General features: G+C 39.3%; 1 protein-coding gene across 3 annotated transcripts in view; it reads right to left on the reverse strand.

Moving 5' to 3' along the window:
- SLC12A4 (solute carrier family 12 member 4) overlaps positions 1 to 18,936 on the reverse strand; it is a 50,938-nt gene that overhangs the window by 13,757 nt on the left and 18,245 nt on the right. For all 3 annotated transcript variants that reach the window (XR_010606624.1, XM_065640656.1, XM_065640657.1), the window contains 10 exons: positions 16,552 to 16,646; positions 14,346 to 14,477; positions 7,720 to 7,866; positions 7,085 to 7,139; positions 6,600 to 6,730; positions 5,913 to 6,154; positions 3,787 to 4,001; positions 2,648 to 2,812; positions 2,458 to 2,556; positions 354 to 411 (listed from right to left, as the gene is read on the reverse strand). Coding sequence is in view for 2 of the 3 variants with exons in the window: in XM_065640656.1 (XP_065496728.1) it covers positions 354 to 411; positions 2,458 to 2,556; positions 2,648 to 2,812; positions 3,787 to 4,001; positions 5,913 to 6,154; positions 6,600 to 6,730; positions 7,085 to 7,139; positions 7,720 to 7,866; positions 14,346 to 14,477; positions 16,552 to 16,646 (1,339 nt within the window). In the remaining variant the exon portion in view is untranslated. The remainder of the gene's footprint in view (positions 1 to 353; positions 412 to 2,457; positions 2,557 to 2,647; positions 2,813 to 3,786; positions 4,002 to 5,912; positions 6,155 to 6,599; positions 6,731 to 7,084; positions 7,140 to 7,719; positions 7,867 to 14,345; positions 14,478 to 16,551; positions 16,647 to 18,936) is intronic.

Here is an 18,936-nt window from a genome sequence, read left to right on the forward strand (position 1 = left end):
TAGGGAAGAGAGAGAAAAAGTAGAAATCTGCGATTTACTGTTAGGGATCTGATCTTTGAACGAGTACTCCTGGAAACTGAAAAGGGTACGTCAACACAAGACAAAATAGTTTTGGGGCAGGGTGGAGGAAGGAACTAAGACATAGGATGGAAAATCTGTATCAAATCAAATACGAGTCTCAAAAAGTTGTTAAAATTTACATTTAAACATGGTTTAAAAGGTGCCCAGAAGTAAAAATTTAAAAAAACCCAACCAAAACCAAAACAACGTGGGGGAGGGGGCCAGCATTAGATGGGAAAGAACACAACTTCCCTGCAAAAAAGAAAAGAGAGCATTAAAACAGTAAAACTTACTTATCTCTCAGGACTACACCTTCTATGCAGGCTCCAAATAATAATACACAACTGAAGTCTGGAGTACAGAGTGTGCTAAGGAAGTAAGATTTATTTAGACATGGCAGATGAAAACAATCGTAGAAAGTGTTGCACAAGGTTCAACAAGTGTCTCTGTTCTATGGCATTTGCACTGCAGCATCTCCACAAGTACAGGGTAAAGCTGGTGAGTAAATTATGTCTCACTGCTCATATATACCTTCTAATATTAAAGTGATAAAGTTATTATTCTAAGTTTCAATTTTTAAAAAAGTTTTAAATGTTATGATAAAGGAGATATCTTCAGATACAAGAAAAGAAGAGAGAAAAGAACGATCTTTTAATATCAGTTTCTGTTCTATACTAGCAAATTAAATTGATGTTTACATATAAAATTACTTGAATTTTTGGTTTCTTATTAACCTGTACTACTACTGCATTTGGGAGTACAAAATACTTCAGGTTTTTTTGATCCAGCATTACAGTAAAGTTTTTGATCTTGTGCTTTAAGTTTATATGAATGGTTAAATCCTGAACTCTACCCTCTACCCCTGAAATGCAATTGTAAAATACAAAGAGTAACAAACATTGATCACTCCTAAAAATCAGGGTGGAAGCCTTCCACTGGGTGGCGTGTTAATATCTACACACGAAGTTACCCACCACAAAGAGAGTTTTGAACTGCAAATATTTTAACACCAGAGCTGGGGGTTATGTCTGTGACCTGTTTTAAGACTTATTAAATTCATAGGAAATGCAGACTCCTTGGTACAGGGCCAGTTCCCAGAGTAACATCTGGAGAAGGCTGCTCTCGTAAGAAGCTGGGACAAATGAGCTGGGATCCTGACTTACAGCTTGCCAAGCCTTGGCAAAAAACAGATTCCAAACAGCAGAATTTCCAGGACAGTGACCAGCTGCCCTTTGAGTGGGATTTTTCCAGAAAGCTCTTACAAATAATTTTGGAAATCCTTGCTCATATTAATTGCCTTTTGCCTTTTTGTTGTTTGTTTGTTTGTTTGTTTGTTTGTTTTTTAAAAAATCATCTATCTGGACAAATTGTAGTTTAGGACACCAACATCTAGAGGAAGCTGAAAGAGCTTGGCTTCATCTTTTCTCTATCAGGAGAGATTAAGACAGTCTTTCCTAAGCAAAGCTCCTGTGGTCCTAAGCCCTGAAGAGTTTAACCACGTACAAAATTTGACAACTTCAACTGGGACAAAGGTTGTTCCTCTGAACACACACTCAGCACCTAGAAATCTCATATGAGGAACATCCTCATATTCTGAAAATTAAGTACTCCAGGCCCAGTGGAAACAGGCAGGAAACAGCGAGTCATTCACAGCTATGTGGAGCTCACGACGGAGCACAGCATTTGTAACACTTCCACACATGCCAGCTGGGGACGTGTCAAAGAATTGTGGAATAGCATTAAATCAGATGACTGTGTTAAAAATCAAAGTGGTGGGAAAAAGTCCTGTAAGCTGATGTAAGATCATCTTGTTTCACTGACTTCAAAATAACTATATAAATTCATTAGTACCAGTGAGCAGCTGCCTTTATGCCTTTACATATGAACCCTCCCTGCAAAAAAAAAAAGCAAAACCAAAACACTTGGGGAACATCTAATCTAAATTCTAACTCCAGTTTATCTTGCCCTAAAATGTTCAAGAAAGCATATACTCCTTAATGTCACTCAAACTAAAAGGCTTTTTTTTTTTTTTAAGGAACTGAAATTTATGATCTCTCCCATTTAAAGCCTTCCCTCACCTTAATGGTCCACTGCACCCTAAGAAAAAAAAAAAAAGTACCTGTATTCCACCAGCCTGAAAAGCTATAGATGACTGCGTAGCAAAGAAAAACAACAGAAATGCAAAAGAACAAAACAAAAAACCTAACACAGAAAGGGAGATGGAAAACAACAGGATAATAATTCTGATGCTTTCAGCTCAAGGACTCTTTTTTTTTCCACTGACCAATCATACTCACATTGATATTTCAGTCACCTGAAAGCAGTTCCACAAACCAGATATGTGGTCGTTCATCTGAGTCACAACATGCCAGGACTCTACTCATTTTAAAAGGATACAGACTAGTGATGTGGTGACAATAGCAAGAATTGTCCCAACGGGAATGGATTTCTGTGCATCTTTGAGGTCCCCTGATCTGTTTGAACCAGCCATGATACCTGAAAATACATTTGGACATAGGATCAAGGGAGAAAAGAAAACTTGGAGGCCCAAGACGCCCTCTTGTCCCTTTTGTCCCAGAGTTCTCACCGGTCACTGAAGGGAAGAAGATGCCAACCAGTACCATGAATGAAGTAGCTATATCTGAAAGCACATACAGATGAAGGTTGTTCTTCTGGCCTGCTACATCAACAGATGGGTGATGTGCTTTCTCCAGTATCTCTCCTTTCTCCAAATAATTGCTCCATAAGTTGTCTTCCATGTTATTAGCACACCACAGAAAAGAAAAGCATGTTTCAGTTCAATCCTGTTGTCATTATAATGGGTCTACAACTGAAGACTACAAATGCAATTCATGCAATTCAGTGATCAACACAAATTCAGACATATACAAGTTACATGAAAGAAAATTAGTATTGCGTGCTTTCAAGGGAATCTGTAACACAAACAATAAATATGTATGAACAGTCTACAGAAGTTTAGGCCCATTTTATCCTGTTGTATTACTAAATGTAACATGAACTTCACACCTATTTTAACCTCAAGAAACACATTTAATATCTTTAATGAACGACCATGCACAATAGCTCAGAGAAACCAAAGCAACAATATTGACCAGCTTTCTAAATATAAACGGATTTGTTATTCAAACAGTGTAAGAATGACAAAATTATATGGTTGACATTTAAATTTCGCTAATAAACACTGAGTCCATTTTAGAAACTAGACTACTGGTTTTCATGAAAACGGGAAACTGAGGCACTCAGCACCTGTTCTCTAGAGCCTGTTTCAATAATGAACACTTCTCAATTATATTATAATCAGGAGCGGGCAAAGAAGGAGGTATGCTATTTTTATACAAGTACTCTTATATTTCAGTACATAATCCTGACCTGTCTAAAATGGGAAGTCATAGCTACAGAGAGTTCTGAAAAACTTTAAACAACTTGCTCATGTTAGTAGACTTTCTGCTGAAATTCTCAGATGTACAAGGCAAATTTAATCACTTTTACAGCAGACCAGTACTGTATCAGGAGAAAAGTGCCATCTACTCTTTTTCAAGATTATAAGGCTTGGTTTTCTTTACTGAAGATAATTGTCTTCACTGTAATTACATTTCTTCAGTCCCTCTTTCTTAACCAGCAGGGAACAGTTCAACCCATTTTTACTGCTCAGCATGCCACCTCTTTAACAGAAAAAAAAAAAAAAAACCAACCAATCTGTCATACCTTTTAAAATCCCGCTAGCAGCCCCTGGAATTCCTGCTATCTCGGAGACATTGTTCATTAGGAAATATTCATCACAGTTCTCCGTGGTTAAGTTTTTAGTGTGGCAGAAGAGCTCCCAAAGCTTAGAGGCCACAGTAATGTTATCCTTGACTATGGTTTTGGCACAAACATCAAACTGATCTCTTGACAAAGTCCTGTTGCCCAACATGCAAATCCTGGAAGGGAAACATGAAAACCAGTGTTAATACATGCTACCGGGAAAATGAAATCCACCCTTCCCCATCGTTCTTCTTTCCTATCACAGGAACTTGAAGTGGCTCCAGTCTGCTACATTATTTCTCAGCTTGAAAAAGCTGGTAGTAGCAGGACAAAGACTCTATTTCCTTTAAGGGTCAGAAGTACAAAGTTACTTTTCCAACAATTTTGAGAGAGGTATAAAAAGCTACACTAGTGTGATTTATTGAACTTGGTAAATATACTTTAAACAATGAAAGGGAAAGATTAGGCAACATTTTTGTTTTCAGTTAAACAGAACTACTGGAGTGGAAGAGATCTGAAGAATACTAGCATTCAAATTACTAGATCTTTAGAATATCTAAAGATATTTGGAACTGCACTATCCCAGTTCCTGCCCAGTAGCACTTAAATGACCCCTGACATTTTAGTTTAAGAATCAGGAACATACATTTCAATCACAACGAGCAATGATTCTTCTTGTCAGAAGGTACAATGCACAACTGCTAAAATTCTCCAGTGCCTGTTGCATTTCACCTAACCACAAAAACTGGTTTATTCCAGTACTGACAGTTTTTAACCCACTTCTCCAAAGGTGGTTCCACAAGATACAGTGATACAACAAAACAGCTTTCTGCCACTAAATGGTCATCCGGCTTCTCTTCCCAATGCCAGAAAACATCCACAGAAAACAAACAAACAAAGTTTTGTTTCTTCCATTTTAGTAAATTTAATTATTTCACAGGTCTCATCAAGCACCAGAGACAGGAAAACTGAAGATATGGGGCCATTTTTGTCAGGTCTGCAAGCCTGTGAACTGTAACTTCGGAGGAGTCTTCCCCTCCAGAATTAAAAATAAAATACAATATCTGGTTACTTCAGTAAAAGAAAATAAAATACAGCCCAAGGAAGAAAGATAGGGAGAACATTCAAGAACAATCCAAGAGATAATAAGGGGGATGTAGAGACACTGTTTTATTTTTACTGCTGTAAACTTGCCACTGTTGTAAAACATTATAATCACTGGGCCCTAAATATCTAAAGGGAGCACTTGAGGGTTGCAAGTACTTAGTTATGGTCACATCATTTTAAGATGTGAATAATTACGCAGACTCAACTCTTCTATTTCTATTCCATTCATCTCTTGTCAGCAGTATCAGGAAATACTGTTTGCATTTCTGGTAAAGCGCATGTATCCACATTATTGCTGCTCCTGCTCCAAGTTTAAAAAACACATTACATGCTTAACTGCCAACATACCAAGGAACACGCGTGTTGTGTTCAGGGCAGGGCTATCCATGTGGCAGAGTAATCTGCTTTCAGACCAAGGGGAGGTTTTGCAGGAGCCTCAGCACAGCCCCACCATCGCACCTCCCACATTCCTCAGAGATGTTCTATTTGTCAGCAAGTAGCTGCATCACGCAACCACACTTTGCAGCCACGAAGGCAAAACACCATGTTTGACTGGCCTGGGAAAAATGGACCTGCCAAACTGCTTCCTGCTGAGAAAGACTGCCATAAATAGCCCAGAAAAATTCTTGCTAAGATTTAACTCGGCAGCCGTAGGCTAAGATACCGGATTGTCTTTGGAGGAAGCAGAGAAATGTCAGCCTCCATCAATCTGTGTACTCACCATCAGACTTCATTCTACCAAAACAGTTAGAGATTGTAATAATGCATTCATTTTAGCATAAGAAACATGTATTCCACGAACTCCGCATGCAGAAGACTATCACTGTCACTATGTACAGCTAAAAAAAAAAAAAATCTCAATTCACAAAAAAAGGTACCTTTGACAATGTATCAGGCACAAGTTTTAAGTAACTTCCATTGAACCTCATCTTCCAGACCTGTAGGCAAAGTTACACCCCCCATTGAGAAATATTACTCACGGAAATTCAGGTGGATCAAAGATGGACTTGATAGCTCCAGCATAAATGGACAGTATGGATATTACTACGCAGGCCAAGAAGAGGGAAGCAAATTTGTTAACATATTTCACGCCTACAAAGACCACCACTGCCATTAGGATGAGGAATACAGTTCCATACACCCTCATGTTGTTTAGCATAGCACTGGACACATCGTGGGCACCAGAAGGATGAAAAATTGCTGCTTGTGGCACAATATATGTCTGAAACGAGAAGAAAGCAAGCTGAAGGAACACAGGAACAGAACTCTGCCTATTTACTATAGTGGTCTTGAACCTATGCTAGAAGCATACATCAATTTCCAATTTGCAATGTGCCCTTCACCACGAATCCTCAGTTTATCGAAAGAGTCAAGGGCTAACAGCCCATTCTGTTTCAGCAGTACAACTGAGGCAACTGTATCAATGAGACATGCTTATCACTGATAAAGTTGTACTTCCACCTATGTTTTCAGGAGACCTTCCATTCTGGATACCTGTGGAGTGTGCAGCTTCCAAAGGGAAGCACTAGCGGTACAGAATTGGACACCAAGGAAACGGAACTTCTGGTCTCTACCTGTAAATGTGTATATGAATATGGGACAAGAATACTGCAGCATTTTCTGCATGCTATTTGTCTTAAAAGCAGGACTACTCTGGTACTACTCACCAATAAAATCTCAATGGCACCAAGGATATACATCGCTCCTGCAAATGTTGTTCCCAAATAAAAACACAGCCCTACAGCTCCACCAAACTCTGGGCCTAATGACCTGGATATCATGAAATAGGAGCCACCAGCTATGAAACAAGAAAAGTGAGAGTACAATTATAATTTATTTATTCTTATAAAATGAAAAATATTCACAACAAGAACACAACAAAATTATACACTGTGTATCTGCTTTCAGATACACAGGGGATTCAATTGAAGTATCCTTTTGTTAGCACAGGGGTAACTAAAAACCAAATGAATTAGTCTTTAGCCTAATTGATGCTACGAAGAAATACTAGATATTAATTCAGGCTTTGTATCCTAGCTTAAACAGATTTCTCTGGAATAAAACCACACTAACAGCTTGCAGCAACTTCAAAAAAAACCCAAACAAAACCAAAAAACCCCACACAAATGAAAAGTTTGCTAACTACACTTACCTGGAACAACACCATTTGTGGCAATAGCACTCATTGATATGGTTGTCAGCATAGTCTGGGAAAAACAAGGAAAAGCAAGCAATTGTGTCAACCACGTTTTGTAAAACATCACTTATTTCTTGACAGAGCAAAGCCGCCACTGCATATATGATAAAATATTTCTATTTATTCTGCCTTGGCAGGTCACTATCTGAAAGAAAACAAGGGCAGCAGGAATTTAATCGTCAAGCTGTTGAGACTTTTCCTTGAGAGATGACCAGTGCTTTATCAGGTCAAACACGGGGTGTCAGCAGACAAAGCAAGATACAAGAACGCAGGTGTCCCTCCATCTGCAGAGCAGAAATTCCAACAAAGGCCAGTCCAGCAAAGCAGGCAGCCCTGACCTGGGACTGGCACAGAAAACAGCTGTTTGCTGAACAAACATCATTTTTAAGACTGTATCTACACTAGATACAGATTGCCAGTTTAGAAACACTAGGGGGGAAAACAAAACAAATCATATGGCTACAAACATAACAAAAGTGTTTAGCATTTATTTGGCTTTTCTTTATACATGCATCTACAATGCAGCCTCTCCAACTTTCTCCATAGTTTCAGAGGTTACGTCACATGCATTATTTTACCTATATACTTACGCAACAGCAGCAAAGTAAAACAATCAGGAAGGACTGCAGAACTCCAGCCATTCCGACCATCCAAGTCAGCCGAAGGAAGAGAATCACCCCAAAGATATTCTGCATGCATGGTAAATACACCCCCATCAGGGTGCCCATGCTGGGTGACTGAAAAACAAGTTAATTGACATTCATTAACTGGAATTATTCAAAGCATAGATAACAAAAACATTCTACAACTTCAGTTTTTCAAATGGTAGAAATCTGGGAAACATAAGGTAGACACACACAAATACTATTGTGCTGGACTTCCCGAAAACATGAAGCAAACTCCTAACACTAAACCCACGAATTTCAGAACAAAATCCTATCCCATCTTCACATTTGAAGTAATTCTACTCAGCATTTAACACCAATTACTAACAACGGAATGTACATGTATTGATTTTATTGGAGGACCACCGAGCTTCCAGTATGAAACCTGCTGAGAGCTGCAAACCTCAAGTAATACAGATCCTACCCTGCTCCCCAAAGTTCACAAATTGGTTTCATGGGAAACATACTTTTGTGATGTTACAACTAGAGGAGATCTGGACACAATCTGGAGACGTGCAAAATGAATTTTCTTCCATTTTATATATTCCATGTAAAACTAATTATTCTACCTTTCTTATGATGTTTAATATTAGCATCAGACTCTAAATTACTTTTGACAGTGATTGAGAAAATACAAGTTAGTTACATGACTTCACAGGAACTGCACATGACTGGCATTCAACATCACATCTTATAGAATTCCCCTTGGCCCAAATCGCTATTGTCAGAGGACAGCCAGATCTGTAACAACGATATCAAAATGCCACAGATAAGGGTTTTATTTCAAGGAATACACAAGTGTTCCCTGCACTGGCACAGCTGGGACTAGCAGCAGTTCAGAGTCCCAAATCTCTGTGTTTTCCTGCCAAGATGTTTCACTGTTTCTACATTCTGAATTTTATTTTTGCATTTAAAATTACACAGAATGCTGAAATATAAGGGGAATAGAGAGTGTAGCTTCTCAAAGGCTCATCCCTTCTCATACTTCTTCAATTCAATAAACCACAGTTCCAGGACATTTTACAGATAAATAGTATTTAAAGAAACCCATGAACCATCATCTAAATGAGAAGGATATTAAAGGCAGGTGACAACACTTGTTCAAATTGGACTCCACTTAGCATTAACTAAATGTAAAAATAAACGACATGTACCCTTAAGACAAATTAGCCCTGAATCGAAAGCAGTAGTACTTAAGACAAGCATATTACTCTTACAGCAATAAAATGCCTGTCAAAACTTTGTTCTTGCCTTCTTCACTATGGAAAAATTTAGTTACCCAAGGTATGCCAAGACTGTATTTTACTACACACAAGCTAAAGTACTAGAAAAATCAAATAGTTATAGTATCACCACATCAAAATAAGCAACCTAGGCATTTAAGGCTTCAACTTCTAATTACAAGTTACAATTTGAAATTTCCTCATCTGCTTTCGGAATTTGCCCTGCCAGAGACGAAAGAAAACTGTGCCAAAGAACATGATCTGAGCACTTTGTTAGAAATTCCAGGAATTGCTGACTGAATTCTTTGAAGTCAGCTTTTAATTCCTTGTATTACTAAAGTTAGATCAGATCAGCTAGACTTGCCCCATACACACTTCAACTCAGTTGAACCTCCCGAAGGAAAGAGGGCAACAGAACCATGTGCTGATGGTTTGAAATGGAAAATGGACTTACTGTGAGACCTACTGGCATGGGGCCAGAGGGATGTTACTCAGCTGTTCTAGTGTCACAGTACAAAAAAAAAAAAAAAAAAAAAAAAAAAAAAAAATCCCTAAGATGTCGCCTGTCAATGTACAAAAATTACCATCCTATAGAACTAACCTGATCAGCTTTGTCAAGATTATGTATAAGGACAAATGGAATTGTCTTCTGATACTAACAGAAATGACACCTGTACATAAGCATCATGATCAGGGTAAGGTAAGGATATTTTAACAAGTTGTTCCAACACTACAGTGTAAGAGGTTCTTCTCAGGGTATTCTTAATAGTGTACCTGTTTCTTCAAGAAGGGGTGGTTTAGACACTTTGGAGTCAAACACCTTCATCTGATTCATGTTTTGTCTTCAACTGCAAAATATTAACTGAGAAATTACTAAATAATGTTGCCAAGCACCGGGCAGGTTTTGCCTCGCATAAGAGCTTCCTATTGTCACATGAACGTTCTCTTTGCCTCTCAAAGAGACATTCCACATAATTTTATTATCAGTCTGACCATCATCCAGCCACCCCCCTTACGACATCTCTGAACCCAGCAGCCATCATTGAGTGAATTTACCAGATGTGTGTCTCTCAGAGGTAAAGGAGTTTCTGAGTTTGTCAAGACTGGCGTCTGGGAAAAGGAAAGAGGCCAAATCCATTGCTCCCACACGGGAGAAGCAAGTAGAGCACAGTCATTATATATTCTATATGACGGTTTTCCAAGCACTGTCAAAGCAGGCGAGTTTTCAGCCTGCCCTTTAGACATCTCCCAACACCCTCTTCCTTTGCATAAGAATTCACCTTGGCTCAGCTCTTTCCTGTCCTCTGCCCTAAGTGGTCTCTGCAGCTTTGCTCCCCTGTTCATTATCTTCTCCCCCTCCCTCTTAAGTGGGCACTTACGCATATCAAGTTACAAGCTCACTGCAGCTACAGAGGAGAAATGGTTCATTACTTGGAGAGTTATGAGACTTCTGCAGAGCTGAGCAGCCCAGGAAACACGTAACCATCTGCCCACAGACAAAACCCAAGCCACAGTGTTACTAAGTGTACCTCAGGCATGAGAGTTTACTCTGGATTTTTTTACCCCGTGGAATAAAAAATATTGGGATGAAAGAATGATCTGCAAATACTACTTGAACCAGCTTGTTCTCAGAAATACTTAACACCTATAATCTTCATTAACTTGACCCTTTTCTATAGCATCTTATAATCAGAAAGTGATGCTAAACCAGAGCTGAAGTCTCGACAGAATGTAATCTGAAATAAGGAGGGTATTATGTTCCATCTCAACAGCTACCAAATGAAAAAAAAATAAACAGCTTGTGCTGCACGAAGGAAATAAAACAAAGACAGTCTGAAGAACACTGTTTTAGATCAACGAAGAGGCAGAAAAATCTCAAAAACAGTCTTAAATTCAGTGATGCAGGTCATGTTTCCGTTCACTCTAATCAGCTGCAGACACATAATGATATGAATATTGATCTGAGTCTGAAGGACACTATTTCCATTGTGCCAATGTGATGGGTTATCAAAGCGCTTGGCTGCGGGGCCCAGGGACATTGATCGGCAACGACAGCTCTTGCGGTTGCTGTGTGGCGTGAGGACAGACAGCAGCCCAGAAATGGACTGCCTTATTAAAAATACATGAACTAAAATAGTTAATCTGATTTTTCCCATCATGAGAAGGGGGTATTTTTACAGCACTGAGATTAAGTGCTTTTATACAACACAGTATTTAGAACACACAAAAAGCAACTCAATTTCTACCCTGGAGTAGCGTCAATTTTACCTGATGTGTTTTTAACACAACATGCTACTATCAAAAATAATTGGAATGCTGAAACAGGGTAATATGATTATATTAAGCTGTTTTGCACTGAAATGATCCTGATCTTCATTTGCATCTTCCACAAACTGCAGCAATTATTCCAAGAGATTAGATGGGGGATAGTCATGTAATGTATTTTCCAGAGCTTGTGGAAACATTCAGGTTCCTTTTGATCTTGTCACTGTAGAAAGCAGGTGCTGACAATACCGATCTCCACAAGCTGAAGCACATAATTCTCTAGTCCTTTAAGCTTAAACTTTGTAAAAGAGATCTCATTTTTTCGATACCCCACCCCTCAGATATCGGGCCACTTCATGTACACGTAACTGCCTTGTCTCTTCTTTTGTGTGTCTGTGGTTTTTTTGTCAGTTTGGGGTTTTTGTGGTTTATTTTTGGATTGGGTTTTTTTTGCCATTTGAGTGGATACGATCTGGCGGGCAGTGGTGTGCTAGGTCACAAAAAGGTATTCGCTGAGAGACCTGTCTTACCTGCTCAGATAGAGAATCAAATATTCACTTATTGAAAGGACTGCTTTCTTTACTCAATTTTTTGAATACCAGCTCCAGAGTGCTCACCCTCCTTGCTCCAGTTCTTGTCTATGAGATGCCACTTCCAGTAAGTGACACACCAGGACAGGCAGCTTACCTGTTATCACATTGGCTGGGTACATATTTTCTGAGCACACCCAGTATAGCATTCAGCAGCGAGACAATGCTGGCACTTAAAAACAGAACCTGCTATTGTGCCGGGGTGGACATTCACGCTTTTGTACTAATGCTCAGTTGGGAAGGATAAGGTAACAGCAGTGCATTGATTTATACCACAAAGATGATTGAAAACAAATGTGTAGAAGAATCCCATTTGCAGAGTTTCTGGATACCTTGGATCCATAGCATTGCACAGTTCCTGCTTTTGAATTTTCTGTTTTTAATGGTTGTAATTATTGGCCAAGTTAATATTGAACCTTCTTATATTCTACAAGATGTTTAAAATTTCATATTGCTTATGGCAAGAAAAGAAGAAGAAATTCAAACTGCAGTTATAATATTGAAGTTGATTTAATTTATCCTAGAGACAGACATGCTAGGCAGAGATTCCCTTAAGGAAACCACAGTATTTACATAGAAAATACTTAGATATTAACACAGGATGATATTGTCACTTTTGGAATGGTTACCCAATCCATTCTACAAAAAAAAAAATCCGAAAAGTGTGCAAACACACATTTTGCGACACAGGAAAGCATAAGTCAGGATGACCCAGGTGTGAAGCCCAAACTCTGTTTTACCACAGAAGCACGGCTTTAACAAGGACAACAGTCCTTTTTTAGGGCAGTAAGCACTTTGAAAATACACAAGCATTTACATAAATCATACCTAGATGTAGAAATGTTAACACCAAATCTTACATGTTACTCTACCAGGGATTTAAAATGACTTCTCGGTTTCCTTTTATTTGCCCCATTTTTATCTTATGAAGCTATACTGCATTTGCTTTAATCAACTTTACACTAGAGACCCATCTCCAAATTCTCCCTATTCTTTTTCCAACAGGGAAGTAAGTGGCTAGCATTCAGATTAGACTGCACCTTACCGTGATATTCCGGTCAGGTAATTAAAAAGGAAATAAACAGCAAAAATGATCAGAACTTTCTCAAAATAGTAAAGACTGTATCTGTTGTATCCCCCTCCATTCTATCTTTGTTAGGGTAATAATCAATCTGCTTTTAATAGTATAATAAGAGGCTGAAAATTATTTTAGATTATGCAACATCATATTAACAGCTGATGCCTGACATTATTCCCACCAAAAGCATGCTAAAACAGCTATGCAGCTGATGTTTCATATTAGCAATGAGAAGGTAAAAACTTTGGACACACTCAACAGTCTAACACCAAGTACCACACAAAAGAAATTCACAGTTAAAATGTTTAAATTACGTTTCTAATGTAAGCTTATAGTGCCAGAATGCAGTTACTGCACCCAGACAACCTTCACTCAATCTTGTAATGATGTCATCTTAATCACAATATTACAGCACTTTAGTAGATACGGTCTCAGATAAAACTGAATTTTAAGCTTGATGTTGACGAAGCAACTTTGCTAACCCCAGTGTAAAATTGTGCAGAGTAAGAAACTGGAGTGTAAGGGAGCTGGAATCTGGCGTTCAGCACGGGGTAACACACATTCTCTTTGAGAACAACGTGCTCTTTTTCGACATTATCTCTGCCATCTCTTTCTGAAGTGGCTCAAACTTTGACAGAGCAGTACTACAAAATCTGTAGAATTCAAGTGCTATCTTAGCTTTTTGGAAAGCTTTCTTTTGACAAAATCTGCAGGCAAACTGACAAGTGCCATAAAATGCAACCATACCACTTGAGGGCTTAGAACTAACTGAAACACTTGCCGGGCTGCCAGAGCATTAAGAAGAGCAGTTAGAACATAGCTCTCCTGATAGAAATCTAACCACCAACAATCAACACCACCTTCTACCTAGTTATTATGAGGCCAGCCCAAATGGGCTCACCACCTAAACGCAGATCCTTTGGGGCAGAATTCAGCTACCTGCGTGCCTAACATCGGAATGACACTTGAGCTGCCCCAGGGTGTCCAATGTGACCTCCACCCAGCACTCCAGAGGGTGTTGTATCCTGCAAGTCTTGTGTCATACCTACCAGGCTTGCAGAGATGTCAGATACTGCTGGGCAGCTAAAACAGCACTAGGAAAAAGCTGAGGTTGTTGGTTTGTTGTTTATTCAATTCACTGCTAAAAGCCTATTCTATTTATCTAAATCCGTACCAACCAAATGTACCTGCACTGTAGTGCACTGTGCTTAGCCACTGCATCAGCCCCAATTCTTTGGTAACATCTAGTTACCTGCAGAGTTCCATGTTATTTCTTTGAAACACTGTCAAGGCTCCTGACAGAGGTTAAGATAAAGCAGAAAGAAGTCCAGGTCCCCAGAAATCACATATGGAATTGCCCCGTTCATCAGCTGGCCGGAGAGAATCTACACTTACTTTTGATACTTTCTTCTTTGAGCCATCAGTACTTTCTGCCTCTTCATGTTCCTTAACACCTTGGGTAAGATTTGTGTAGTTGACCAACTTGCCAAGTAGAGATGACACTTTTGGTCGTATATCAAGTTCTTCCTGTGGAAGAAGACAACAAGTCAACTTCTGCAATTCACGGCATTTGTGAAGAGTGGCTGGGTCATGCCTGCCTTGGCCTGCCTGAAGCTGCCAGGGAACGCACCAGGGAACAACAGAATATTTCATTGTGCCCACACCACTGATGAGAGGATTTAATTTGCTGAAAGGAGGGTAAATCTGACAGGAAAAGGCTATGCCAAGGGGTCTGCACCCTTCTCCTTAGGTGCTGAAAAGCATGAATTACAGCAGTAAAGAAAAAGTCTCAGCCTTGGGACTGTAAGAAAATGGAGATGTACTTTGCATTTATCTCTACTGAGAGCATTTATTGACAGATATACTTTTTAAAAGGTCAAGTTGCCAAATAAATCAGAGATTTAGTAATTAAACTCCAGTCGCAGGCATGCATGCACTCTGATAATATGATTACATTTTTCAAGCTATGGAATCTAATCCACATGGATCTAGATAAAAACCCCAAAAGCCACATGTACGGAGGCCTCACGCCTTTACATTCATCCCATCCAACTTCTGTTTCTGAAAGTAGGTTCAAGGGGAAAAAAGAAAATCAGAACGGAACCATTCCCTTCCCCTTTCTCTTCGAAATTAAAATGTCTACATGTCTAATTGCACAGTAAGTAATGCATGGTAAAGAGAAACAACTTTCTACACAGAAAATAAAAAAAATATGTAAAAAAAGTTTTCACTGTCCAGAGTTTTATCATATCTTCACGGTTATTCACAGTTTCCGAGAGGATCAGTAGCACAACGTGCTTTGTACCTGACGGTAGAAACTGACCCCAAATGTCCCTTATTCCTTCTTCTGATCTCATCTGCAGTTCACATCTTTAAAAAACCTGATTACTGTTCCTTCCAGAAAGAGGCTGAAGCAACACATGCTTCTTGTTCAGTTGAGCAGCATGGCCTTTGGGATGCTACCAGCTCCTCCTCTTTAGCACCACAGAAGGAGTCTGCAGCCCTGCTGTGCTACTGTGTTGTCACTTATGAGAAAAGCAGCAGCCACGCCGTAAGCGGCCAGCTCTTCATGATCTGCGAGCGAGTGGACACTGGTCACGCATGTACCATGCCCTGGAGGGAGGAGACATCTCAGCTGGGAGCACGCTTCCAAGTCCTTGAGCTCAGCATGCTGCCTGCAAACGTGGCTGTAGCATTTCCACAGTGAGTTCCTACCCAGCGGCAGGTCAGTTGTACTTGCACAGGCTCCATGCCATGCAGCTCAACTCTGCAGGCGCCAACCTGGCGGGATGTGGAGCCAGCTCAGGCTGCCCGCACCGAGCTCCCAGAACGGGAAGCACGGGGTGCATGTTGCCAGTGTTGCTGTGAAGCTGTAACTCAGAAGCCCAGCTGGAAAGCAGCTGCAGAGCCACACACCGACTCTGCACCACTCCCCAGCATCTGAGCTTCTGAAAAGATTTTTTTTATTTTTAGAAACTTGGTGTTAGTGCACAATGATATATTTGCAGTGCCAGTGAGGTGAGGATGCGAAGGAGGATTCTGCCAGACTTGGTGTGGCTCCAACAAGCCTCCCACATGACTGGTCCTCCTTACTCCACATGGAACCAGTCATACCCCTCTGCCTCACACTGCCAAGTGGTCATAACAGTTGAGCTTTTCCATCACACAGGCTCTCTCTGCCCACTAGCACCTCAGACAACGCACGCCCGCAAAAAAAGCACACGGAGGAGTATATTTGTAACACAGGATCCCCAGGTTAATTTGAGTACCTGAATTTAGGCACTCTCCTACAAAGTAACACAGCCCTCCTTAACACACTAAATCAGCTCATGCTTATTTTCCACACTGATTAGCTCGCAGTGCCACAGCTTCACTGTCTAAATTATTCGGGTTACCTCTGGCACCATAATATTTTGTAACTTGGTAGACATACCCCTAAAATGCACCGATGACTCTTAGATTTGTCATGCAGCAAGAGTCAGGTACCAACACCGCCTGGATATTGCAATACTCTGTCTTCCACTTAGTACGATGTGCTCAATCCCTTCATCTTGGAAGATCACAAATCACATTACGAGTAAGAAAAACAGTTAGAAATTACCTCAAACAAGGCCAGATTTCTGTCATAGTAATCGCCTCCCTTGCCAGCTTCTGCACTGTTCAGGAAAGGGCTGTTTTCTTTATGGTTGCCATGACCTGCAAAGAAAAAGAGAAACAGCTTTTGATAACAGCAGAAAGCCAGATATCCCAAGGAAACTTCATAACCTTGACAAAAACCACAGGAAAATAACTTGTTTGATCATTGAATCTGTTTCTTTTCAGTATCTAATGTTATGCAATGTTATCGGTATCAGAGGTGCTACTCTCAAAGCAGAGTTTTTTCTATTTCTACTCCTCTGTTTTCATTAAAATGGAATAAATGGTCACCTCAAAGTTAAACTTACAAGGAGGGTCACAGCTACACCACTATCTGTGCCTTTATTCTCTAATGTTCGCTTTTATAACTATTTCTTATCTAGAATGGTGACAAGTGAAGACAGTTCTCATGCACTCAGAAATAATTACTAAGAACAACTTTTGAGCAGTTATGCCCAAACAGATTAGGTAGACTAAACAATTCAGACTAGATTCTGTTAATATTATACAATACAGGTAAATATCAACTAAAGCCCCCCCGCCCCCTTTTCTGCCATTGGGGTTTTGTTGTTGTTGTTTGTTTGTTGGTTTATTTTGGGGTTTTTTGTTTGGTTTGGTTTTGGTTTTTTTTTTTTTTTTTACTATGCCCACTAATCCTAGACATCAAACGTGCTCACTTTGTGATGCCTTTACCCTTATTGCATTTTGAACATTTAGACTGTGCATGCTTCTGACTCCTCTGATAGTTTTAAGTTAAAACCTAACATCAGGTACAATAAAAGCAAAAGATTCACATATGCAATGTTAAAAAAAAGATTAAATGGAAGATCAGGAGAGCTTTTTGCAACAAGTAGTAAAAAGGCACCACAGCATAAAATGACCTCTGGAAGGTTAAAAAAAAACCCCCCAAAACAAAAAACAAAACAAACCAACAAAACAAAACAAACAAACAAACAAAAAAACAAACAAAAAAACCCCCCCACAAAACAAAACAACAAAAAACCCCAAACACAAAGAAAAGTGGGGAGGGGAAAATAAAAAAAAAAAATTGATTCCAGCATTCAGAATTTCTTCGACCTGTGGCCCCCATTACACCCTGCTTGACAGACAAAAATTCCTTTCTTTTGCCTGTAGCTCTTCACTCCCTGCTCTTTCAGCCAATACAAACTAAAGAGATTTCCAAGAGTATCTCCTTAAGAAAGGATCAACCCAAAGAATATTTTTTTTATTTACAAAAAATCAACCACTAAAGAAATTTAAAACGAAAGAAAAAACTGAGTATCTCAAATGAAAATACTGCAAGTTAAAGAATCATTGTACATTGAATATGTAAAAAGCAAGAGATTAAACAGCTCGATTTTTGGTGCATATTTTCAATGATTAAGGTAATGAATTCAACAAGGCTACACTACATTATTTTAATATAAGTGAAAGTATCTCTGCATTTTGAAATCTAGATCAACTTACAAAATGAATCGAACAGGCAAACAGAAGACACCCCCCCTACACAGTGATCAGCATCCATCACACTGTTAGGAAAGTAATCGCTGTAAGCAAAAAAGTTCTGAGAAAGTTCAGTGCTATTCTTACTGAGGGGAAGGGATGCATGGAAAGAAGCACGATTTGCTGGAAATTGCTCACAGATGTTTTGAACAAAACTGTTGGAAAAACAATATTCACAAACAGAGGTCTTTTTAAATTTCTGGAAGTAAACTCTTAGCTGACCAAAAATATCTGGCGATAGCAGGCTGCTGTGTTTACATGCCTGTTGCTCTCCTGGGGCTCCGACAACTAACACAAAAATGTTAATTAGCAGCTGCCTTGCACAAGTGGGTTCAGTTTATTTGCTGACCCCACCTACACGGAAGATAGGTTCACATTGCTGTACATTGTAGAATTTTTTACACAACTAGAAAAATACCAGTAATCTTAGCAACACAGTATCAAAATAAAATATTTATCAACATCAGTAAAGGTAAGCATTTACTTAAAAAAAAAAAAAGGCAAAAAAAAGCAAAATCTACTTGTTTGCTGTATTTGTTATGTCTGTATTGGCAGCAGGAGTACACAAGGTCAATTTTGTTGCAGCACGTATGGAAAGCTGTGCTGGAGTCCAATCTGTCCTATTGTGGTCAAAGTGCATTTGCCATTTTTGCTAAGGAAATGGAGTTATCTACCATATAGGTTTTACTCATTAAATTGGACACAGGAGCAACTGACAATTAAAACACCAACAGAAGCACTGTCTACTTGATTCTTCAAGACTGGTCTGTGCAGTATCTTCTCATCATTACACTTACCAAACACAGGAAGGTCATGAGCAACTTTGTTTTATTTTGTCATTTCCTAT

Source organism: Caloenas nicobarica, chromosome 9 (assembly GCF_036013445.1).
Source record: "Caloenas nicobarica isolate bCalNic1 chromosome 9, bCalNic1.hap1, whole genome shotgun sequence".
NCBI classification, from domain to species: Eukaryota; Metazoa; Chordata; class Aves; order Columbiformes; family Columbidae; genus Caloenas; species Caloenas nicobarica.